This window comes from Corvus kubaryi, unplaced genomic scaffold (assembly GCF_017639235.1).
Source record: "Corvus kubaryi isolate FWS band 111438036 unplaced genomic scaffold, C.kubaryi_AGA036_p1.0 66, whole genome shotgun sequence".
NCBI classification, from domain to species: domain Eukaryota; kingdom Metazoa; phylum Chordata; class Aves; order Passeriformes; family Corvidae; genus Corvus; species Corvus kubaryi.
Genome location: NW_024582054.1, coordinates 9929232 through 9954524, shown reverse-complemented (window position 1 = coordinate 9954524; position 25293 = coordinate 9929232). Strand labels below are relative to the sequence as shown.

Below are 25293 nucleotides of genomic sequence, written 5' to 3'. Positions count from 1 at the left end.
TCTTATGAGGAATTTTGTGTGTTCGTTTGCATATTCTCTTTTTTTTTGTATTCCATTTTCTTGATCTATTCATTTAAAAAATCCAACATATGCACATGGAAGGCAATTGTAGGGGAGCTTATTATGTGGCGAAATAAATGGTCTTGTGGGAATTAGATTTGTAAAGTGATTCCGCATTCTTTCTCTTTGTGGTGACAAACATAATCTTTTTATGGTACCTCCATTGCAAGGCAAACAATTAAAATTCATTGGGTTGAAGAACAGTGTCTGGGGCCTGCAAACGTTCCCTGATTCAGACCCTTTAATAACCAATGGGTTATTTTCTCTGGGTTATGGGTTATAGTTTTGTAACATAGTAGTCCTTAAAATGCATTCATACATTAAATTTGGGTTCCATGTGCAGAATGTTAAATAGTTGGAAGCTCTTGTTCAGTGAGACCAAACACAGTGTTTTACATAACAAGTGCCTGTGCAGGGTAAACTGCCATTTCTCATACTCTGGAATGAGATGACATGGGCAAGCAACTAGAAATAACTTACAGTCCTTTAAAGCAGGCTGCAATATTACTAGTGCAGAATCACAGAATGTGCTGAGTTGGAAGAGACCCATAACAGTTTGGATAGTAATTTAAATTATTTTTAAAAATAATATATAGATATAGATATAAAATTTGCAGATACCTAAAAGTGAGAATATATGTGATTTATGGATGCATAAATGTATAAATCATTTCAGTTTCGTGTTCTAGTTGTGGCAATGTGAAGACTTAAAAAAATATGTATGTAGGATAGTTAGCAGTGATTTTCCAGATATTTTGCCCTAAAATATGTTTCTTTTCAAATCTCTTCCAGGCATATGTAGTATTTGTCTCTACATTAGGAGCACAATGGCTTGAAAGGAACTTCTCTGCCTTCCTATCACATATTCTAGATCTTGTGTCTCAGTCTCACCCTAAGGCTATTCAGAGTCCAACGGATGCTATCGGCTGTCGCCGCTGTGTTTCATTCATCCTTCGAGCTACAGTAGGAGGCCTGCTTGGGGAAAAGGCTCAGATTGCAGCTGCCAAGGAGATTTGTCAGGCCATCTGGAAACTGAAGAAAGTTGTGGGTATGGGTCTAACAAGATTATCCATTTGGGCCTCTGTTTTTCCTTTTTTAAGTGATTGTCCAACTACCTAATCCAGAGACTGCAGAAATAGAGTATATAGTGCTGATTTATTACCATGATAATGTAGAGGGCTTTTGATGGACTGCTTTGTTTTTAGCTTGGGCTGCTTATTTGCTTGTGTGTGTCTGTGGTTTTGTATGTGTGTACCCACACAAGTATATACAGATTTTGTAACGCTCCAAAATGGCAAATGTACCATTTACCATTTTAATTTAGCCATTAACAAATAAAATAATTGCAGTAATAATATAGAGACAATATTGTAAAGTAAGTTAGGTTGGCAGATAACGCATGTCTAGTCAGATCCTGCCTTCCTGTTCAAAGCAGTTGACATGCTGAAGGTTCAAAAAAGAAGCATTTGTTCCTAATCGACAAATGAGCATTTCTCCTAGAGAAAACAGATCTCTTGCATGATAAGGTCTTGTACACTGCTTCCAGAAAAAGCCGCTGATCTTCCACCACTGGCCTTCTGGAGGAGAAGAAGGAGAATCCTGGACATAAGGAGTTGTCCTCTGGTGTACAGCTGCATATTGTATCTGATTTAAATATCAGAATGTTTTGTGTCTAAACAGATGTAAACATTTATGTCTCAGAAGATAAACTTTCAAAAAACATCATATTTTTCCCTTCTTCTTCGTTCCATCTCTCCGCCTTCTTGCTTGCTCTTGCAAGATTTCATTCTTTTCTTCCCTTTCTTCTTTCCTACAATGCAGTAAAATCTGGCAAGTTATATCAAAGCATGTCTTCTTCAAGTTATTGTTGGTGGGGCAGATGATAACACACTTCTTACTTATTACTTACTTATTATTGTTCCCCATCATGTAAAGATAAGCAATTTGGTAGTTTCCATTTATCTATACTCTTGCACTCACAGAGGTTACTACGCCATCCTTTTAGTAAAAGAAATGTACTTGTCTCAGTGAAGGTAACCCTTTATGGAAACAAAAATGGTAATGGTAGAAGCTTATTTAGTAATATAAACAACCTCTGTTGGCAAAAACCCTTCTCCCATCTGTTTGATTTTGGTATGATTTCATGGTGATTTTCTTGTATTGTGTTATCAGATGCTGCAATGAGTGACGGTAACTTGGAAACAAAAATTAATACAACAGATGTAACAGTAAGTCAGCACGTGCTTGTGTGTGCACTTCAGGAACTTGGAAGTCTCATTCATGGCTTAGGAACTACAGCAGCACCGTTACTGCAAGACTCCAGTGCAGGTACAAGCCCTGAATTATTTTGTGAACCAGAGTACAAATTAAATTTATATTTGTTTGTTCACTGTGATCTTCTTTGATTTCTTATGGCTATTCTTCTGGTGCTCAGTCTCCATACCAGAATCCTCCATAGTTCTTGTGTTATTTTCTGTATTCTTCCAATAAACTTTAAAAAGGGGGAAGGAGGGAAAGTTGGCTGCCTTATTGCTGTAGGAAAATTTCAGACATTGCCCAAAGAGTTCTGTATCTTTCCTAACCTGTACAAGAATGTTAATTAAAAAAAAAAAATCATCTTCATCAAATTTAATTCCGTTAAGGGTTGCTTTTAAGGTCCAGCACTTCATAATGTTTATAATAAACAGTTTGATTGAGCTGGGTACCTTTATTGTTTTCATTTAGCTGCATCCATGGCATGGATTTCTGCTTCCTTATAGAAGCGTACAGATATTTTCTGTGCATATTGGGGGATAACTGTAATATGTTAGGTTTTCTCCATAATGTTACTTTTCATCCAGGATAAATTTTTCTAAAAAGAGCATAATTATTTAAATTTGTTACAATTACTTCAAAATAAAAAACGATAGTACTTTTTCAAGAGAAGTATAGAAATTGGATAGCGTTATGTTTGCCAGTCCTGTATATACATTTTCGCTTGTTTGACAATCTGCCTCTTTCTTAAGTGTGTTTATGCATTTTATTTTTCAGGAGTTCTGGAAGCAGTAATTTCTGTCATTCTTCATCCCAGTATTTCAGTGAGACTAACAGCAGCTTGGTGTTTGCGCTGTATTGCAGTAGCATTGCCCTCCTATGCGTCCCTGCTGTTGGATCGTTGCATTGAACGTCTTAGTGCATTGAAATCCTGCCCAGAAGCAGTAACTGGCTATAGTTTTGCTGTTGCTGCTTTGCTGGGTGCAGTAAAGCATTGTCCTTTAGGAATTCCACATGGAAAAGGGAAGGTATGGTCTGAATACTTTACATATAGGCCATTCTTATATTTTTTTGCAGCAGTATTTACATGTTTTCTTTGTGATATGGTCACAATACCCAATGTTACTGATGAGATACTTTGGTTCCTCAAGAAGAGGGCTTTGAAGCATACCATAACTCAAATAAGCATGTGTTTTTCTCACATGTATCAGGATCCGAAATTCTCATTTCTTGGGAATGACTCTCAAGTGTACAGGTTAGTCAGTGCATACAGCAATAACTGCAATTATGTACTATCTTGAAAATCTTTGGTCAAGTCCAACAGATACACACTTCTGCTTTGTTGTACAGAAACCAACTTATTGCATTAACACAGTCTAAGATGCAACCCTCCTCACTAGTGCAGGTAGGATATGCTGTGCTCTGAAGTTTTAAAGATATGCAGCCATACAAATAAAGACCAGGAAAAGGAGCTGTTTCCATCTTAGTTAGAATTTTATCCATTGAGTTACTCATATTTGGAAAACTATGGTGCATTACAAATGTCAGCAGTACATGTTAATTCTTTGCATAATGTAGAAACATTCTCTCTTCTGAAAAAGACTGTTTCAGAGTCAATGAACATTAAGAACATTCTGGACATTCAGAGTCCTGAGTGATGAACTTTTCCTTGTGATTGCTGAAAGATCATGTGGAGAGAACAAAACGAATGTAGTTTGCCCACTTATAGATAAGAAGTGCCATTCAAATACTCTACACCTAAGCAGAGCTGAAGTTTCTGTTTAACAGAGAAACATAAGTCTTAACAAAGATTTCTTTTAGAAGATTATAATAGGATGAGATAGGACTAGGGAGGAGGTATGGGAGGACACAGAAAAAAATATGGGAGGAACACTGTATTCTGTACTATGGTGGCAGGGGGAAGAACAGAACAGTTGACAAAAGCCCTTTTCTCCTCTCTCCTAGGAACACTGCCAGATTCCAGACTAGCTCCTCTTCTGAGAAGCAGAAAAAGACCACTGTTAAATAGAGCAGTTTTGAGAAGGAAGTATCAAACATAGATAATAATGATCTGTAGAGAAGCTGTTTTATATTAATGGATTTTCCTTTGAGAGAGCAGTTAGAGTTGCAGGTGGAACCTAAAGAAAATAAAGTAATTAGTGAGTTTATATGTATTTAACATTCAGTGCTATTGCTTATAATTCAGTTTTAAAAAATCCTTCAAATACAAGGCATTCCTCCTAGTACACAGAGAGAAAAACTGTCAGAAATCATTAAATTATGTCCTTTCTAGCATGTATGCTTTACAGGTAGTTTAAGTATACTAAGTTGTTAGTGATTTTTTAGTAGTATAATTTTAAAAAGGCTTATTTTAGAATCAAATGTATTAACTGTATCTGGAATGTATACAAATACATTTCTTCTTTTACAACCACCTGGTAGCATTATGGAATTGGGGAAACTAATATTTTCAGATTGGAAAAAAGACTTCACATGAAGTTTTGGAAGTGTAAAAATCTCAAACATTGGTGAAACAAACTTTCATGACATTTTAAGTGTGAAAAAAAATTATAGAAGGATGTTTTCTATACTGAAGCTTTTAATGATACTTTTGATAATGACACTTCTTACTTGCAATACTGATTTATGAGCAGTTTGTTTTGGAGACTGGACATAATGCAAGTCGTAAGAAATATGTTTTAGCATATGTGAAACATAATTGAAGCAAACTATATGCAGAATACTTACAGCATTTGTAGCCATACTGTGGTAATTGTGCATGAGCACAAGGTGTGTTCCTCCACGTAAGTTCTAGGTAGCTTATGTTTTGGTAACAAGCGGAGTCACCTTGCATTTAGCCCGTAGTGTGCATGTGCACTTATTCTGGAGCAGCTAAAATAGGATTAATTCCAGCTATGCTATTTTAATTTATTTGTCATACCATTTGTTGATTTGAAAAATGGTCAGAAAGAACAATAGGCTTTATTCTGAAACAAGGATAGAAAGATCATTACCACTCTCACCCCTTCTTTTGAGCTGTAAGTCATAGATGTTGTGCATACATTGTGGCATAAATAGAGTATCAGAACACTTCTATCCTTCCAATGCATATTCCTGTGGAAATTAGCAGTTGTGATTTTACTGCTGATAAAAGAGAGAGTACAAAGCAGCAAAGTAACTTACCTAGTACTCCACAGAACTGTTTTAAGCCATCCCAGACTAGTACTGAAGTCAGGAATTGCAACTTCATGAGCCTGATTTATTGCCATAGTGTAAGAGGAAGATGACATTCTATCTGGGCACAAGAAAATAGGATTAAGTATTATACCAAATAGTATTAAAAAAAAAAATTGGTAGTTACCAAAATGTGATGCTCTGTTTTTCTCTTTTACTTTGAAGGTAATCATGACAGTAGCAGAGGATTTGTTGTGTTGTGCATCTCAGAACAGTCGCATTTCACTGCAGCGAATGCAGGCTGGATGGCTCTTGATAGCTGCTCTCATGACATTAGGTAGTAGCTTTCTACAATTTTTCTTTATCTACATTAAGGTGTTCAGTGTTCTGTCTGATTTTTAGTTGGAGGTTTTGTCTAGTTTACTGCTGCACAATAATTCTTAAAAACCCAAATGTTGAAATATTTTAGAAAACCTTTCTGAGATCAAAATGTTGTTATTTCTTTCAAATTTGCTTTTTAGTTCATTGGGAGCAATGTCTGAGAAATAGTGATTGGAGTGGGACTGCTATTAATTAAATGTAGATGATAAATTTCAAAGTGAATCTAACCAAATGTCCTAGTGGTCATTCATAGAAGAATTTTTAAATAGTTGTCACAGCAAAAAATGAGCTAATCATTTGTATTTGCATCTTGTCAGGCATTTGAAATCTTACAGAACTTTCTGATATATATTAATGGTCAGATTATTGACTGTAATCAGTAAATTGCTAATAAAGAATGTATTTTATTGGCTTTAGTAATATTTTTAAGGCACTTGCCATGTTTTCAGGTGTTATTTCTGCCCAACAACTTCCATTTTTTTCTTATGCTTGCTTTTCTGAACATCACTGTTGATCATTACATCTCTTCTATGCTGGTGATCCACAGGGTCTATACTTAGTAAAACAGAGATTGTAGTTGGTTTGGTAACATACTAGTAAATGTGTCAGTGGGTAGTTACATATGAAAATGAAGTACCAAAACAGTAAACATTTGAGAAATTACATATGAGAAGGCTGAGAAAGTAGCATAAGGTTTTGTTTACTGCTGTAAAGATTTTACAAACACAGAAAAAAAAAAGAATGAAAGAAGGTTTAGTTTTATTAATCCTTGCATTGGCATGACAACTGTCAACATTTACAGGTCCTGCAGTTGTCCAACATCATCTGCCACGAATGCTGTTACTGTGGAAGTGCATCTTTCCGTCATCTCCTAAAGACCTAGAGACAGAGAAGACACGAGGAGATTCATTTACCTGGCAAGTAACACTGGAAGGTCGTGCTGGTGCTCTCAGTGGTAAGCAGGATTTACTGTCTTTCTCTGCCTATTTATAATTGGTCTCTTAGTTAATTTTCCTTCTGAAAGAACAAGGACATTTCATACTGATTTTTTTTCACTAGCTGGTAAAGGCTATATTCATTCCCCAACATACATGCTTACATACCAATATTTACATATAAATATATGTTTCATTTTTCTAAAAAAAGAAAAAACAAACAAACCAAGAGAGTTTTTCCTCTCCTCCTTCTAATCAGTGGCTTTTCAAGCAATAAATGATAATCAGGAAGGTTGCTTCTCTTGTTTAGCAAGCAAATCACAATAATGACTGAAGACCCAAAGCAGGGTATGTTCTGTTGTTTATCCAGTCTATTATATGTGGCAAATAGTGGTTCTGTTTCCTACTAGGTAACTTACTATAAGCAAAATAGAACTGGTGAGTCATTCAAACGTGTTTGTGAGAGTGGAAGGATTTGGGTAAAGATTACGATCAGGTAGTTGGGATTCTCAGCCAGGAAAGAGTGCTTTGGATGTGGCTGCTCTCTGGTAGGTTGCGATTTTTAATCATGAAATACTGTGAATTTGGGTTTCCAAGAAGTTGCTCCAGTGATTTTCAAATACTTAATGTGTTTCAGTCTTGTATTCTAGAGTACTGAAGGGTACTTTGCTTTCCAGTAAACCCTGATACAGTAATCACCCCTCTCTCTCACTATTAAGATGTATCACAAAGTGTGGAATTCAATAGTAATTTCATTTTAGACCTACCTAAACAATTAACCTTTAAATCTTTTTTCTTTAGAAAGTAGGTACTTAATACAATATATTCTCTAGATGCTTTCGAAAATAAAACTCAAATTTAGTTTTCTGTAAATTATATACATATTAATTGGTTCCTAAAGAACAGTAATTGAACTAAATTTTAATGGAAAACTAGTGAAGTAAGCAGTAGGTCACCTGATCATCCTCCTATTCTCTTTTTATTATTATTATAGAATTATCATGAAGTTGAGTTATATACGATCACTTAGTTCATAACAAAAGGCAAAAAATAATTGCATTTATGTATGCAATTAAAAGTCAGGGTATGAATGTCCAAGCTGACACACCAAAAGGGTGCATCTGACTTTTTTCATTTGAGATTTTTATCAGTTTTTTCATTTATTGGCCAAAGTATTTTTTTGTTTATTTTCTTCTACTTTTATACATTATTAGTGATGTGACAATGTAATTACTTTGCTAATGTGATTTTTTTTTTCAATATAACTCACACTAAGTAAGTTGAAATCCAATTCCTTTTCTAGCTATTAAAAGCTTTGTTTCCCACTGTGCTGGTCTTCTTACGGATGAAGTTGTTCAGCGACTTCTTCCTCCTCTCCCAAGTGCTGTTGATTTATTGACACAGTAAGTGTGTATATAAAAGTGTTATTTGAAAAGCTAGAGTAATCTTCTGTATTTGATTAGTGCACTTTCTAAAGAACTTTCTTTTCAAGGGACAAAAATCAGAGTTTGTGTTTGCAGATTCCAGTGTCATGTGAAAAATCTAAGGAAAACTTTCTTGCAAGGGTTTTTTCAGTTAGTTTTTATATACTGCTTTTTAAATTAAACATGCACGTTTTCATTTATATACCATTATTTTTTATAAAATAAGAATCCAAGTTCAGTAATATGCTTGGAAAAACATCTTTTAGACATGTATATTTTCTGTATTTAATTTCAGATCTAAGCTGGAAAGGGTTTTATAATTTTTAAACTTTTGCCTTTGGAATATAGAACAATTCAATGCATTTGGGCTCTAAGCTCTAACTTAGAGAAATATATCCACAATAATGTCATAAATATAGGTACAATCAAAGGAAATAGAAAGCTTGTTTATTTCTCTAGTATTAAATAAAAATAACGCTTGGAAATGGACAAAAGACATTTTTTCAGAATATGTGAAATAAATCAGTTTCCTTTTACTATTAGTTATGCAAATCAAAACTGTACTTCTAATATATGTAGATTTTAAAAGCATTCAGTAGAGCGGTACAAATGAAACTGGGGTGTTACATAAAACTTAAAGTCCCTACCATCTCTGACATGCTTTTTATATTTTAAGGCTTTCTTCAATATACAAATCATATGGAAATTCCTTAAAAACACCATCAACGGTTTACAGACATAAACTTTATGAATTACTAGCAGTATTGCCCCCAAAGGCCTACGAAGGTACGTATTTCCATACAAAGAGAAATCCATTAAAATACCATGGGCTCATTTTTAAGTTTTTGTCCAACACACATTCAGCCAGCAAAGATTAGTTCCACCTTTTCTAAAAAACAAATTTTATTCCCTCTATATAAGTTTGATGAATTGTAGCAAAGTCACTGTGGTTTTGAAAAGCTAGTGTTCATGATCTTTTTTCCCTTTTCCTAATACAAATACAGACCTCTGTTACAAAGAGATGCTTTTGCTCTATTTTTGGTTGACACTTGAAGTTAGTCATCGTTTCAATTTCAAACTAGTTGAAAAATTTCTTTTCTTTGATGCCTGCTTTACTTTTCCCTTGAATCCTAATTCCCAAAGGTGTAACTTTAGCTTAAACTAATTGCATATAGACCACTGAAAGAATTCAAATTAATTGAATTAACTAAGCATATATTACAGACATATTAATCTGATCCTGTGCAGATTGTGGATAAAAGGTTTGTATTTAAGGAACAGTTTCAACAAAATCTGGGGATTGACTTAATTTTTATAGGAGAGCATAACAAAAAGAGTCTAGGCCTCTAAACCATTAAATATGCAATGTAGTTGGATGGGTCTAACTTTTCAGCTAAAATATTTATTATCTTTGTTATCTTTAAATCATTTGCCATACAGTAGTGTATGGACTGCAGCAAGGAACTATAGTGTTTTGACAGCTGTAAAGAGAAGTACAGGGTATTCTTCAGGACAGAAACAACATGGAGCAACACGCTCTAAGTTAGCTGTGTCCTCTGTATCTTGGAGGGAATCGTTATTCAAATAATCTGCTCCATCTAGTGGCAACTGCTAAGAGGATCGGGACAAATCCCTGACCTATGCCTTAAAAGCTGTTGTCACATTAGAAGTCTCTGTGTAATGAAGCATAGTCTACAATACTCACTTGTGACTGAAGATTGCACCGCTGTCCCTGAGACCAAGTTATTCCTTTTGTTCTTGAATACAGGAGCAACATGTCATAGAATACAAACATTTGGGTATGGCTGGGTTTGGCAGTTTCTTGGTGTGTTTGGGATTTTTGCCTATGTTCTAACTTCATTGAAAATATACGGTGTTTTACAGTGTGACCTGCAAAATATAACTCTTGTGAGAGAGCAGCCTAGCTGAGGATGCTGCATTCTAGATCCAACAAATAAAGAAAAAGCTTGATAAGTTTTTTACAAATAAGTTGACACCCCCCTGAAAGCTTTGAAAATAGCCTTAGAATCAAAACAGTAATTTGACAGGTATAGTCTCAGAGGTGTCCACCCATGTGTAATATAGCAGTTTGAGAGTGGGGAAGGAATGGAAGTACATACATTGCTAGAACTTATTTTTATATATTTTAACATATAAGTGTGCATCATTTAAAAATGCGATGAAAAGTTTCTAAGGTAAAACTTGAAACAAATACCATTCTTTCCATAATATTTCTAGTAGGATAGCTTCATGCAGAAGCTGTATGTCTTTGCAAATATTGGGAATTTTAAAAATACATTGTTTGGGGAAAGATTGTCACTATGAAACTCAGAATGCTTTTTTCAGTGTCTAAATTTAGTTATTATAATTAGTACTGTTGTGTTGCACAGCATGGCACATTTTACATGGCTCAGAGTGACAAACTGAGAAGCTTTCACCTCTTCATGGTTTTATTTCTTTTCTATTTATTTTCTTCAATTCAGGTAGTTAGCCAGATGATAGAAATCTGTAAGTTACTTCTTTTTAAGAAAATTGGTGATAGAAACATATACCAGGAGTTGTAATTCAAGCTTTTAGTATTTGCAAATAATGTGCAAAGCTTGTTTTCTTTAGTACAAGAGGAACAAAACAAAATACCCAAGAAAATAAACAGTTGAAAACAGACTATTCATATACCCAAGCTTCTCTGTCAATTCATGCCTTTAGATTTCTGAGGCCTGAGATACTATGACTTGTTTAGGCTCTGTTTGGTCCTTTCCTACTCACTTTCTGCCTCTTTGATGTTCCTTTTATTGCGTTGTCATCTCTCAAAATCATATCTGCTCAACCAGCAGAATTTTGCAAAATTCTACCATGAGTGTACACGAATCATAACTGATTTTTTGCATTATTTCAGCAGTAACAGATATGAGAAGAACATATTAGGTAAACTTGAACATCAGTGAAATACATTTAACATGTTTTAGTTGCTGTCTTCCATCGTGTGTGAATGGTTAAGACCTGTAATTTATCTGCTCCAAAGTATGAACTTGTTAAAGCTGGGGAAAGCTGGTTGTGTTTCTAAGATGACAAGTCGTATTTGTGATCATTTTCATGTGTCATTAATTTTTGATTATAATGTGCTCATGTTTTTGAGGCTAAACATTTATTCCTTGTGAGTTAATATAAAAAGTTTGATATTGTCCAAATTGAAAATTCCACAAAAATAATTTCAGTAGTTTGAATTCTATTAGATTTCTTGATGTTTCGTGTTGTCTGAAATTAATATGTTTTGTCAGACAACTCATTAGGGTTCTTTCCGTTCTTCGGCTTTTTGTGCTTGTTATGTTCCACTGTTTAAACCATAAAATTGAATACAAGCATTCACTTTTCTTTCTTAATAGCATGAGATTAATAGCTAGAATGGTGAAACTGCATTCTGGCTTAAAATTTTGAACTGCTTTACGTTGGGGTAATATTGTGTGAAGCGTTGAGGATTGCCAACTGTCTGGGACTAAAATAAATGTTTATTTGGTTAAAAAATGCTGGATATCTCCATGAAATTTTATTTCAAAAACTGTTTTTTTTCATAGGAAGGGGATTTTTTAAAAGAAATTTTGTTGTGATGACTAATAATGAAAAAACAGCTTCTAGTTGTTCAGTATCATGGTTTTTTTAAAGGCTCAATTTCTATTCCTCTCACACATTATCTGTACGCCTTGCAATATATGTGATAGTGCAAACATTTTGCATTAAGATTTGAATAAAGCACTTTGGGAAAATTACATACTTGCTTCATTAGTCAGGGAGGCAGGCAAAGCAACAGATGCCTGCAGGGGAGACATGCTGATAGGAGTTTGACCGGTAGGGGAGAGCAAGTCAGCTTCTCAGAATAGATTCTGTTTTCAGGAACGGTTAAATAGCTGGTTGCAGCTACCAGCTCCAACTATACTAATAACTCTGCTCGTGCTCATGAGGTGCTGATAACTGTGTTGACCCACTTTTTGGAACTTCCATGTGTTGAAAAATTTTAAGCAACTGCAGCGCCAACATGTAATTGTGTGGTCAACTAACAACAAAACTGAATGCGAGGAATTGGATATGTGGAGTTAAGCTCCTGTCCTTCTCCCCTCTCCGCATCTTAGTGCTGATATTTCCCAATTCATGAGGACTTGACTTTTCAGTCTTAATGCTCTGGAGGTAAATTCTTATGTAATATTTGTGTAAAGACTGTGTACATTCTTTAAAATCAGTTTTGCAGTGTTCTTCACCGCAATTACAAACCAGTCCTTTCTCATCACATGTGGTTCAGCACTGGAAATGTTCTCTCACTACAAAGCCTGTTTTAATAACCTCAGTAGTCTGACTCAAAGTGCCCAGTGTTGTAGTATTATGTACAGCCTTGTCAGCAGTATTATGTGCAAAAATATGTGAAAGTTTTAACTACCAGTGTAATTTATCATAATGTAACCTACAGTAAACTCCTCCTGCTTTGGTTTTTGCATGCAAACTCCTAAAATAGGGCACTGCATTAATCAGCTTTTGGTTACTTATCAAACCTATGGATGTTTTAAATTACTTCTGCTTGCCAAGTCCAAGTATCCCTTTGTGATTACGTAATACATTCTGTGGCATTAATTTTCAGGAAGTAGAAGAAAATATGGCTATGTTCATAACTGCCTTTCCCCCTTTAATTTATTTGTAAATGTAACTAATTTATTGAATTATCAGTTGTATGGCATTATGCCTTCTGTAAAGGTAAAACTCTCTGGTTTTCAGCTTCTAGATTGCTGTGGGTGCTTAGCTTGCTTATGTCAGGTACTGCTCTGTGGTTTCCCCTCTAACAGAGAGTCTTCTCTAATTAACTGTTTGAAGACTAAAGAGAAATGTTAGATGGATGTTACTATTTCAGGATGAATATATTGCTCCCAAAATTGCTTGTGGCAAGTAGCTAATGAAGTGTTTTGAATATTTTTTCTTTAATTTAAAGGAAATTTCAGTGCTGTTCTAAAAGAGTTAGTGACTGACTTGACTGTCCCAGATAGCCAGATTGATGCCTCTACATTCCTGCTTCCACCCCTTTGTCATGAGAACGATCGCCTTTTACTCGGTCCCCTACTGCAGGAGACTGACCACCGATTTATTGAAGAGCAGGTACTTTTTGGTTTTATTATAAAGGTATTATTGTATTTTCATACAGTTGTAGTTATTTGGGTCAGTACTCATTGAGACTTGGTCAAAAATATGGCTCTCACTTTTTTGCTTCTTACAGCTCCTTTTAGGTAACAGCATAGCTGGCGGCAGCTTGGAGTATGACCCTTACTCAATTTATGAGAAATGTGTAAAAGGGGATTCATTACCTAAACCACTACCTCCTGCATTATCTGTTATCAGTGCAGCAACTCGACTTTTTGGAGTTATGTTTTCCCACATAACAGAATCTCACAGGTAAAGTAGTATCTGTAACTGCTGGGGAATTTAGGAGATGTTGTAAGATGGTTACGGTGTTTGACATTGAATGCAGAAGAAAACAGTTCTGAAAAAAAATTTTTTTTGCATAAGTGGAGTCTGTAGACCATCTGAATAGCATAATTCAGACCACCACATTATTGGACTTCTCTCTTTAAGGTTACTGACAACAAAAAAGCACATCCAGCAGGAGGTTACTGTCATAGCAAATTCCGTGGACCAAGAAAAATAATGTTTTGTTTTTATAGCCAGATCAAAATGGAAGCTATTTGGAGAGCTATTACACAATTTTTGTGGTGCTTAATGCATAATACATTCTTTATAAAAAGTGGATGGGAAGAAATAATAGAGCGTGTCAACACAGTTCTGTCAAGGTACAAGAATGCTTAAAAGACATCAAAAACTTCTCTTGGGTTTTTGTCTATGTTTTTTCTTGCTGCATACATGGCATTTTGGTTTGTTTCACATTTATAAGCACACTGATTGCTAAAGCATGAAATTCCTGAAGATTTTTGCATGCAGTTGCTTCTTCTGTGTGCTGCTGGTAATAATTTTGTATGCAGCTTTAGAGCAGATGAGTTATTTTAAAATCAAATAGCCTTATATTTTCAAAGCCAGCTGTAGTTAGACCTCAACTGTTAGATCGTGATCACTGTTGCTGGTGATGGTTTTATAGTTTCCTGTGTGGGATGAGTGTTTAGTGTTGATGAGTCCTGAGTCTTGATGTCTTCACAACTTTGAATGCTTGGGATCTAGTGTAAGTTCCAGGCAGCTGTTTGTATATGAGAATACCTGCCAATAAAATTGCCACAAGATATATTTGTTCTTCTGACCTGCCTTTACTTCTTCATTCTGTCTTCATTGACTACTTTTATTTTGGATTTTTTTTCTTTGGTTTTTTTTTTTGCCCCAACTGTCACCGGCTTGCTGGTTGGTTTTCTTCACCTGTTTCTCAAGACCTGAATTAATTGCTGCAGATAAATACATTTTCATTTTATTTCTCCTTTTCCCCCTCCTTTCTCAATTGTAAGTCAAAACGCATTATTCCCATGTATTCCTTTTAATAATGTCTGTTTAATCTTACTTAGATATAAGCTATTATCTATGAATACGTCTAAGGAAACAAATGTAAAAGAATTTCATGTTCATATAGGGAAGTTCATATTCTGAAATGGAATATGCAAATTTTTTTGTAGTAGACAGGGATGTCTGTTGAAGGAAAATGCTCAGGAGTTAATTTATTCTACCTCTGTTTCTATAATAAATAGGTTTTGTTATGGATTTTAAAATAAAATTTAAAAGCTTTATTCATTTCTTTAATTTTCAATTCTGTGGTTTCTCTTCTGTTTTTGTTTAAGGCTCCAGGTGTTAGAACAGTTGTTGAATTCCATAAAGCAAACAAAAGGATCTCGACAACAAATAGTACAACTACATGTTGTGTCAGCCTTTTCTACTTCCTTAAAGGTAAATCTGCTCTCTCTCTCCCCTTTGTTTCTCTCTCTCTCTCTCTCTGTTAAACCATAGCATCTCTTGTTTCAAATACATCAGTTGCTGTGGTTTAAACCGAGCCATGCAGCCACTTGCTCACTCCCCCCACAGTGGGATGGGGGAAAGAATCACAAGAGTAAGAGTGAGAAAACTCCTGGGTTGAGATAAAGATGTTTAATAGGGAAAGCAAAAGCCATGCACACAAGCAAATCAAAACAAGGAATTAATTTCCTGCTTCCCATCAGCAGGCAGGTGTTAAACTGTTGCCAGAAAAGCAGGGGTCTATCTTGCCTAACAGTCACTTGGGAAGACAAAAACCATCACTCCAGAAATTCCCTTGCCTCCTCCCAACTTTATATGCTGAGCATGATTCCATGTTAAAGGAAGAGCTGTTGCAGGGGCATTCTCACACTGTTCAAGGAGTCGCACACAGACCACCTGAGACTTTAGGTGCTGGGACAGGAACCCCTTTGCAGTGGGCAGCCCCAGTGAGCAGACAGGTGTCCCCTTCGTCTCCTTGTTGTCACATACACTCGCTCTCTGGTGTGCTTCCTCCTTCTTCCATCTTAACTCTGGGTTTCCCGTAGCGGAGTGTCAGGCGTCAGATTTATAAAACCAAGTTATTTAATGGAGTTATACAGCAGCAGGTCAGCTCAAGCTGGGTGTCTCTGAAGTACTCAGAACAAAAATCCCTAGGCAATTATACCCTTATGATTTATGCACCTACCCTTCATATGCTCTTTATGTGCCTTGCATGTGTCTCTGGGTCCAGTGGTGATTTTTGGTAAGGGGTCTTCTAATATATTACTGGGTTCTTTCTCTGTGTCTGTGCAGGTAGGTGGTTCTTGAGGAATTGCAGCTTCTGCTGCCAGCTGTAGTCTCCTGATCTTCTGGTTTGTGTTTCTGATGCATCTGCTCTCTGGCAGAGCATGGAAAATTCAAAAAACCCTAGTCTTAAGATAAACATTACCTAGCAACAATCAAAACATCAGTGTGTTATCAGTGTTCTGGTACTAAAGACAAAACACAGCTTTGTACCAGCTACTAGGAAAATTACTCAGAAAATTAACTCCATTCCAAACAAAAACATCTCTAGGTGTAAGTTCAGAGCTATTGGCCTAAGGCATCATCTAATCCAGCTACTCATGCTGAGCCAGTAAAGCTAGGCAAGCAACATCCTAAATCACTGAGTGTTTTACCTCTATGTAGCTCATTCTACTTAAAACTTATTTATGCTAAACAACTATCTCTTGACAGCTATGTGGTATGGAATCTCGGTCTGGTCTGTTGGGGTCACCTATTCCAGCTGTGTTGCCTCCCAATTCCTTGTGCACCCCCACTCCGCTCACTGGTGGGGGTAGCACAAGAAGCAGAAAAGGCCTTGGTTCTGTGTAAGAACTGCTCAGCAATAACAAAAACATCTCAGTATTGTCAACCCTGTGTTCAGCACAAATCCAAAACATGGCACCATGCTAGCTACTGTGAAGAAAATTAACTCTACCCCAGTCCAAACGAGGATAGTACACAGAAGTTTGTGTTTTGATTAACAATCAAGGTGATCGGTCCTGTTTTCTATGGTGTATTATATTGTTTTGTGATGGCATAGCTTTCTTGAGTGCAAAGGAATCACTATTTAAGTTTTCTCCTTTTTTAATATTAGTTTTAGGGAAACCTGTTCTAGTACACTCTAGTGTACCAGTATCCATACAAGTGTCATTCAAATAAGAGAGATACGGAAAAATTCTGTTTGTATCATTTCTGTCTTTGTCATTTTCTTTCGTATTTCTTACTGTATAAATAAAAAAGTAACAATTGGTAAAATAAAGTGATGTCATAATTATATGCCATCTGTTCATTTTCCCTGGTGCTTTATTTGTATTTTCCTCTGTTCATGTGCAGTTTTCATTCTTCTCTTCTTAGGCAAAATGTTTTCAGAATAGGCAAGAACTTTTATTGTACAATATTTGTATTTGGGGCATATTTAGTATGCAATCCAGATAACTGCTGTAGCTTTTGCTCATGCTCTTATTTTGGACTGAGATTTTTCTTTGTGTTATTCTGTTCTCACTGGTTTTCTTCTTCTAATGTGTTGGTTTATCTGGTTCTACTGCAATCTATCCAGGATTTCCTAAAATCATAATGTTGATACTATGATGTTGTGCTGTGATGTACGCTTATGTGGGTTTGGACATCTGACTCTCAAACCAGCACATTAAAAGAGAGGAATTCCTCAGACAAAGGGGAAGAAAATCAAAATCCTTCTACAGGTCTTGTATTTTTTGCATGACTGACAGAAAAGCACACTGATTATTGTCTAACTGTTTAATATATTTAATGTCTATTTTTAGCATTTGGCTAACTGCAAGGGAAGTTTAGGTTCAGAAGAAGTTAGAAGATCTGCCCTGATGTTGGTAATGGGTGCCTTGGAAAGCAGTAATCCACTTCTAAGATGTGCTGCTGCAGAGTGTTTGGCCAGGTTGGCACAGGTGGTTTCTGACAGTGCCTTCACTGCTGGATTAGCGCAACTCAGTTTTGACAAGTAAGTTCAAAATAAGCATGAAAAGATACTGGTTGAGTTTATAAAAGTGTTTGAGAAATCTACCTGACACCTATTATGATAGTTTTTAAAAGCTGTTTTCCTTTGTGAATTTGATGTCACTTCAGAAATTAACAGGAAAAAGCACTGCCTGAGTTCTGCATGTATTTCTTAGTGTAAGACTATCTAAGTAAGCATGTAGACTTTCAAATTAATTAAATCAGCTGCTGTTCTAGCAACATCATTTAAGTGTATCTAAAATACTTTTGGTACTTTCTTCAGATAAGAGACAATGCATGAACTTAGAATTTTGGAAATATAATAGTATCAAATAAAATTTTTTGCTGATTATATACCAGAAATTTCATTTGTAGATGTGCTTATTACGTAGTAAGAGTCTTGGTGATTAAACTAACAGTTTTCTTTCAATTAATAGGCTTAAATCTGCTAGGGATGTGGTATCAAGAACAGGTCATTCTTTGGCTCTGGGATGTCTGTATAGGTACCTAGGAGGAATAGGTTCTACTCAGCACCTGAATGCATGTGTTGGAATCCTTTATACTTTGTCTCAGGACAGTACTTCTCCTGATGTACAGGTACTTGAAACTTACATAAAAAAGTTATGTTACAAATTAAGTGAATTATATTCTGGAGTTTAAGATTCTTTTTCTTGTGAGAATAACACTTCACAGCCTCATAGGCATACCTCACAGGTAATGGCTGGAGCAACAAAGGCAATGTAGAAGACAGTCCCTGCTCAAAATCCACCTTCAACATCTTCCATAGCAAGAACTATGATGAGATGTGGGAGGTTCTTATTCAGTGATCTGTGAGACTGATAAGGCTCACCAAAACCAGTACCTAATGTTTTAGGGATTGATTAGTTTCATATTCACCTATATCTTGACTTTGATTAGATAGTACCTAGGGTTTTTGTTGATGAGGGATTTTTTTTTTTTTGGTATCAGTTTTTGTCTCTTTTACAGTGTTTACCTCACAGCATTTTTTGTTGAAGGGTCATATAGTAAATAAAAGGGATTTGTAGCCTAAATGCTGTAGAACTTGGTGGATATACATTCTTGAGTAAGGCAAGAGATTTTGAAGACTAATTAATGTTATTTCTCTGTGGCTAAAACTGTTATCTGTCAGAATAGCTTTAAGAGACATTGAGTGTATTTAATGTGTTTGTCTAAATATCAGTTAAAGAATTTTTAAAGCTTTGTCCGCAGTATCTTTGCACAAAGAAGAACTGTTTGTTGACATTGGTGCAATGTAACTGTGACAGTTTCAGCAGTTGGTTGTTTCAGCAACTCTAGTATTTTTTCACAATTTTGTTCTTGCACAAGGAACTCTAAGAAATTTTTAAGTAATAGAATATAATTAAGGAATAATAATCACTGTTAAACTCATTTACTATTACATTCAATTTTTTGTTTATTAACCATGACAAATTTAAACTGGTTGTTTCATTGCACAACATACAGTTCCTTGTAAAATATTCAAAATGGCTTATTCAACATCAGATTCATAAAGTTTCTGTGTATAACCTCTCTATTTGTTCCTTTGGAACCTAGAAGTGCAACTTCTATTACACTTCATTACTGAATTACACTTTCAACTATCAAATTTTTAAAAGGTCTTATGTATATCATATGGACGTTACATGACTGCTTCTCTTATTTTACAGGCATGGGCACTACACTCTCTGTCATTAATAGTAGATTTAGCTGGGCCCTTGTATCATGTGCATGTGGAACCTACCTTATCTCTTGTTCTCATGTTGTTGTTGAGTGTGCCTCCCGCTTACGCTGAAGTTCATCAAAGCCTTGGTCGTTGTTTAAATACACTTATTACCACTCTGGGCCCTGAGTTGCAAGGTATATAACATAAAAAAGTGTCAACTTTGTTTGCTGTAGCAACTGAATTGCTAAACATTGTTTGAATGTGTGTGATTGCACTGTAACAAGTAAGCAGATGCTAAGTTTCTTTGCATAGTTGTAAGACAGTATTTCATAGGCCATGACTTTATGCAACCAAGATGACATGACTGCTAGCTTTCCAAAATAGCATCTCCTTTGTTTGAACTGGTTCTCCAAGCCTTGCCTTGGGCTGAAATTTCTTACATGAATTTTACATTTTACAGTTCTTACATTCTTGCATCTTATAATTCTAGCATGAGAACAGAAGGTGTTCATATTTCAAGAGTTAGGTACCCGTCTATGTCTTAGTTATGATGCAGACATTTAAAATTTGCATCTAAATCACCAGAGAGCAATGTGATCACTACTCATTGATATCAAAGTATGGCACAGATACAAGGATCATCCTTTAGGAGGATGAACATTATGGCTGGCTTGGGAAAAAGACAGGTTATCTGGTTTATTAAAAATAGATATGTTTTAAAACCAAACAAAAAAACCACCCTACCTTTATTCTCAATATAGGCAGCAGTACAACAGTGTCAGCCTTAAGAACTTCCTGCCTTTTGGGCTGTGCAGTGATGCAGGATAATCCTGACTGCCTTGTTCAAGCTCAAGCCATCTCTTGCCTTCAACAGCTCCACATGTTTGCTCCTCGACACGTCAACTTGTCTAACCTTGTAACCTGCCTCTGTGTGAGTATATATTTACTAGTTTATATTCCTTGTATTTTAAAATTTGTTCATATTTTTCATAAACACTTAAAAAATGCAGATGTTCCTTTAAGCAGAGAAACTGATCACTGCGTAGGCGTGAGGTGTTTCGTGTTCTCCTACAGGCAAGTATTCTATATATCTTCATTTTTTTCCTCAGTTCCTGCTTCCCCTTTACAAGACGAGCACATTCTGTAGAAATCTTGGCCTTCTGAACTGCTTGCAAGTGCAATCTGCTGTTCTTATTAAGACCAGTTGTCTGGCAGGGTATACCATTCAATACAACTTTTTGCTGGATTTTTACCAGCTGTTTTATGTTGGCAAATTTTTTCCCTCTGCTGCTTCTTGTGTCTTGGTTGAAGGATTGATTAAAAAAAAAAATTGTGTATAATTACTGGGAATTGTTTTGTTTCATTTTGTTTTTTCATTATGCTGAAAAATTGTAGATTTCTCTGTTTTGTAATTTCTGTGGTACTAATGCTTCAGTGTTCTGACATCTTGGCAGTCAGTATAAAAATTTCTAACACTTACATAAGTAATAGTCAAATCAGGTCTTTGGAAAAAATAAACAAGACTTTTTCAGCCCTGTTTGACAAAGAGATGGAGGAGTTTATTTGCTGGGTGGGATCTGGGGTTTTTTGGGGGGTTTGTTTTCACACAGTATCTCTTTGTCTTTGAATAGCTGCTGTTCTGAAGTACTTACTTCTATTAAAAAAAAAAAAAAAGTAGTTTTCTGGTGGCTATTAGCCTTGGTGGATTTGGGGGGGTTAGCTAGGGGGGTGTTGGTTGGAGGGTTTTGGAGGGTTTTTTTTAATAAGACCATCTTGTCTCACTGTTAGTCAGAGAGACAGAAAAACCCAGACAGTAAGTTGTGGTAGGATTTTGTTTTAATCTCATCTATTTCCACACAGTTCTTATTCACATCTTCCATTGGGTAGCACTTGTGTATTGATACTGAACATATATTAATTTTGTTTAAGGTTTAGATTCCTTACATTTTCTTTATTTAGTTGGACTGGAAACATGATTGTGGGAGCTAGGAAAAACTGAAGTAGGTTTTTCTGCCCCACACTGTGATACACATGGGTATGCTAGTTTCAGAAGAGCTGGAACTAATCTGTTCTTTGTTTTAACATACACTAACAATTATTTTCTCTTCTCTGGATAAAACATAGTTCTTCTTGCATTGATAAAATGACAACAAACCATGTCAGTCCATCTCTTGCTTGGAGGATGTGGTAGCATTTGGGAGCATTTCTAAGTCCATGTACGGTCTGCTTCTATGTCTAACTAATACTAAGTACCTACTAATAAAGAGGATGTAATGACAGAGTTGTCTTGTCTATGTAGTATTACTGATTTTTATTGTTTTTGCAGGTTGTCTCAAAGTACTTCATGCAGCAGTTTATGAATTTCATAATAGTAAATTAGTCAATTCAGAAGCAGGGGTCGTGGCTTGATTGTGTGCGTTCATGCACCTGTGCATGTTCCCCTCTATCCCAGAAACTGTTGTGGGCTTCCTGGGAGGGGAGTCCACCAGAGTCAGTGGCCTTACATGGGTGACCTTTTCTCATTCTAACGAACTTGGCAATGTTGCTGGCACTGACAATTCAGTAAATGTCGATATGTCTCTGAAGAGTGTCATAAACAAGGTTCAAGTGTGTGCTTTGCAGGTCTGTGAGAAGATAGTTGCACAAGCAGAATTCTGCATTTGTAAAGCTCGACATCCGTCTGTGTAGTTTCCACCCACTAAATCACCATCTCATTAGGGAAGCAGAATAAGTTATTGGATCTGAAGTCTGCCCTTCACTGTGCTGTTTATTTGCAAGGTAGCCCTCAGCTAGTTACTCTTCATGAGTATAAATGTCTGCAATTTGGAGAACAAGGTGTGATGGTCCTCCTTTGCATTGTATTTTGAAGTCTTAAGGGGAGGTAGCATGCAAAAGTTAGGCCCTAGATCATGCAATATTCACCGTTGCATTCTTTATTTAGGGAAGAAAAACAGGAGAGGAAAAGAACCTGAGGTCAGATGAGCGATCTTTTTCCCCTTCATCTACAGAAACATGAATTTTCACTCATAAAATCTTGAAAGCAAATGTGCAAGCAATTTTTTTTTTTACTTCTTTTAGTAGTATTTGAACCAACTCCTCTCTCCACCCTCTTTCCCCAAGGATTCTGTAAAATTGTGCCTTCAAACTTGCCTTTTTAAAATTCTCATTTTCCCTGCCATTACCCCCCACTTTCCTCTTCACCTCCTCTCTTACCTCCCTCCACTCTCTCATAACCCTCCCTCTCCTCTCTCTCCTCCCTCTTGTCCATCTTTATTTCGTTTTTCCCTCATTAGGCATGCTAACAGAATTTCTTGTGCAGGCAGCTGCAAGCTGCCTCCTCCACTTGTCTTCCCAGCCCCTACAGCACGGGATGGTTCAGGTCTCCAGTGTATTTAAACAGTTCAGGTTGTAACTTTGCTAGCACTAGTAAAACATGACTTAGGCAATGGACACACTGCTTCACTGGCTCATGTTTTGTGGTTTGGTTTTTTTTATATTGTGTACATGTGCTTGTCATTATCTAGCTTCCATTCTTCAGCTTCTGAGAGTGTTCCCTGTTTGTCAGTCAGATCTTTCATGGGGCTTCTAACAATAATGCATATTTATCCTGCTATTTGAATTCTTGGCTCCAGCAGAATACAAATTGTGTGCTTTTAATCATGTCTAAAATTAGCTCTAAAACTAACTTAGGTGAGCACAGACTTCTAAAGAGCTTATCTGTGTAAGCTTATGATGTAGTATTCCTCAACACAGTGAATGCCAGTTTTCAGCTCTAAGATATTAAAGATATTTTGAAACACAATAAGTATACAATGTTAATAGCTATGCTCTCCTGTTGTCTTGGTACTGTTTTACTATTAATTTTAGGGGCAGTTGGATTGGAATTTGTGTGTTCAACATGAAAAATAAGAGAAATGAACTAAGCAAATTAGGCTTTTGGTATGTTTGAGATAAGATTCTGAATTTTATTATATGCTGAATTTACATGTTACAGTCTCCTTGTGTGGTTGATATCGCTGTGATATCTATTTTGGTTTTGTCATGACTGGTTGTCGTTTGTTTTTGTGCAGGAAATCTTGTTGGATAATTCTGTGTTGGTAGGTCCCTGTGCCTTGTTAATCCTTTTGCAGTTTGCAGTGGTGTTTTTATTTCGTCTTTTATCTTTCCTTTTAACCATTTTAATGTAATTTCTTTTAGCATGTCAAGTGATATTTTATTGTCATCCTAACCAGAGCCTTCCTAACTTTCTGCAGATGGCAGGAATACATTTCGTTTATGTGCTTGGTGAGGGATAATTCTGTTTTTAGTGTGTTAAGTACAGAAAGGGAACTGTTTGTACATTTAAGTTTTAATGTGATGCTTGCATTTTATGTCTTTTATTTAGTCCTGTCCCCTGCTTAGAATGTGGGAGAATGAGAGAGATGAAAAATGTGCATCTTGTGTTATTTCGGTAGCCTCAATTGTGCCCTCTGATTTTCCCTTTTAAAAATGAGCACGGAATTTATGCATGTCCAACTCGAATGTGTAGCCTGCTTGCCATAAATGTTGCATTAAAAGTCTCACTTGTTTTTAAAGTTGCAATTAAAGTGTGTCAGGTTTCTTTCCTTGTGGAAGAATTATGCAGAAAGTGTATCTTTTTGTGTATTAATTATGTAACTCAGAGTATATTAGATTCATGTGCATGCATAGAAATTCCAAAGAGGAAGCTGAGTTTTGTTAATCTACCAAAGCTGAAATTCTGTAGTGCTTATTCTTTTTGTCCTTAAGTTGCTTTCTTTAAGCATATGTTAACTAATATATATTAGTCATTTTGACTAACATATATTGGCCTCTTGCTGACAAATGAGGAGCACAGCCTAATGCAAGGTTTTCCTGCAGAAGACATTCAGCTCTATTTTAAGGATGGTAACAGCTAAGGGTACACAACTGCTTGTTGTAGAGAACAATTTTTTTATGATAAATTAAGATTAATTTAGAAGAAGATGCATAAAAATTGTTGTAGCCATCTTGCCTGACCACACAGCTAGTTTATCGTATCTCTAGGATTCCCTTCAGGATTGTCTTAAAATTGAAAGAAGCAAATAAAAAACAGAAAGCTCCACTCTAACAAAAAACCCTTGAGGCTATGTCTTGGGTTTTTTAAGTGTTTTTTCCTTGTTCCAGTGATAGAGAATCTATGATCATGCATTTTCCAGTAAAATAACCCACACACTGGCCTGTTGGTGTTAAAATATGATGGTGCTATGAACTTTTTTGCTAGAGACTGCTCAGGAGAGTTGACCTGTCTCAGTGTCATACATTCACCAGTAACTCTCACCCTTTCTCTCACCTTCTCTAAAACATAATTTAATGTAAACTGAATATATAGTTTTTATTTTTTTTCCAATGAAGCTGCAGCAGTGTTCTCTTTGCCCTTTCTTATGAAGTTCCTTTCATGCATGGAGTTCTTTTTTACTAAAGCCTGATTGACTCTCTCACCCTTGGTTTCACTGACATTTCTCTAGTTACATCTGATGATGGCTTGTGCTGAGTTTTCAAGCTCATTTTATGCATATACCCAGTAATCAAAGAATTAATTGTTCATTGAGACCATGAGTCACCTGGCATTGAAGTTAATGGGGGTCTTTGTACAATACTGGTTGAGAGGTGGATCCAGCCCCAAACCAATATTGTAAGTTGCCTTTGGAGAGAAAATGCTAAAAGTTCTGATATGTTTTTAAAACTGATTACAGGACTTGCAGAGCCTTTCATTTGGGGGTTAAAAAAAAAAAAGCTGAGCAAAAAGAGCATCAGTTATGTGTTTACTGACTTAACAGATTTGCCATAGCTGCAGTTGTTCAGAAAATACCAGCCTTACTGAGGTATTGCCACAGAGGTTTGTTAGCCATCTTACTGTATCTTCTTGCATGTT

General features: G+C 36.0%; 1 protein-coding gene across 6 annotated transcripts in view; it reads left to right on the top strand.

Annotated features, from left to right (window-relative positions):
- HEATR5A (HEAT repeat containing 5A) overlaps nt 1-25293 on the top strand; it is a 65279-nt gene that overhangs the window by 20531 nt on the left and 19455 nt on the right. For 5 of the 6 annotated variants that reach the window (XM_042048041.1, XM_042048043.1, XM_042048040.1 and 2 more), the window contains 15 exons: nt 853-1108; nt 2233-2388; nt 3091-3341; nt 5713-5824; nt 6671-6823; nt 8107-8206; nt 8904-9013; nt 13197-13360; nt 13479-13654; nt 15034-15139; nt 17512-17702; nt 18136-18295; nt 19387-19576; nt 20144-20313; nt 23453-23479. In XM_042048041.1, the coding sequence (XP_041903975.1) occupies nt 853-1108; nt 2233-2388; nt 3091-3341; nt 5713-5824; nt 6671-6823; nt 8107-8206; nt 8904-9013; nt 13197-13360; nt 13479-13654; nt 15034-15139; nt 17512-17702; nt 18136-18295; nt 19387-19576; nt 20144-20313; nt 23453-23479 (2322 nt within the window). The remainder of the gene's footprint in view (nt 1-852; nt 1109-2232; nt 2389-3090; nt 3342-5712; nt 5825-6670; nt 6824-8106; nt 8207-8903; nt 9014-13196; nt 13361-13478; nt 13655-15033; nt 15140-17511; nt 17703-18135; nt 18296-19386; nt 19577-20143; nt 20314-23452; nt 23480-25293) is intronic. The other variant, XM_042048044.1, reaches the window with a different exon arrangement.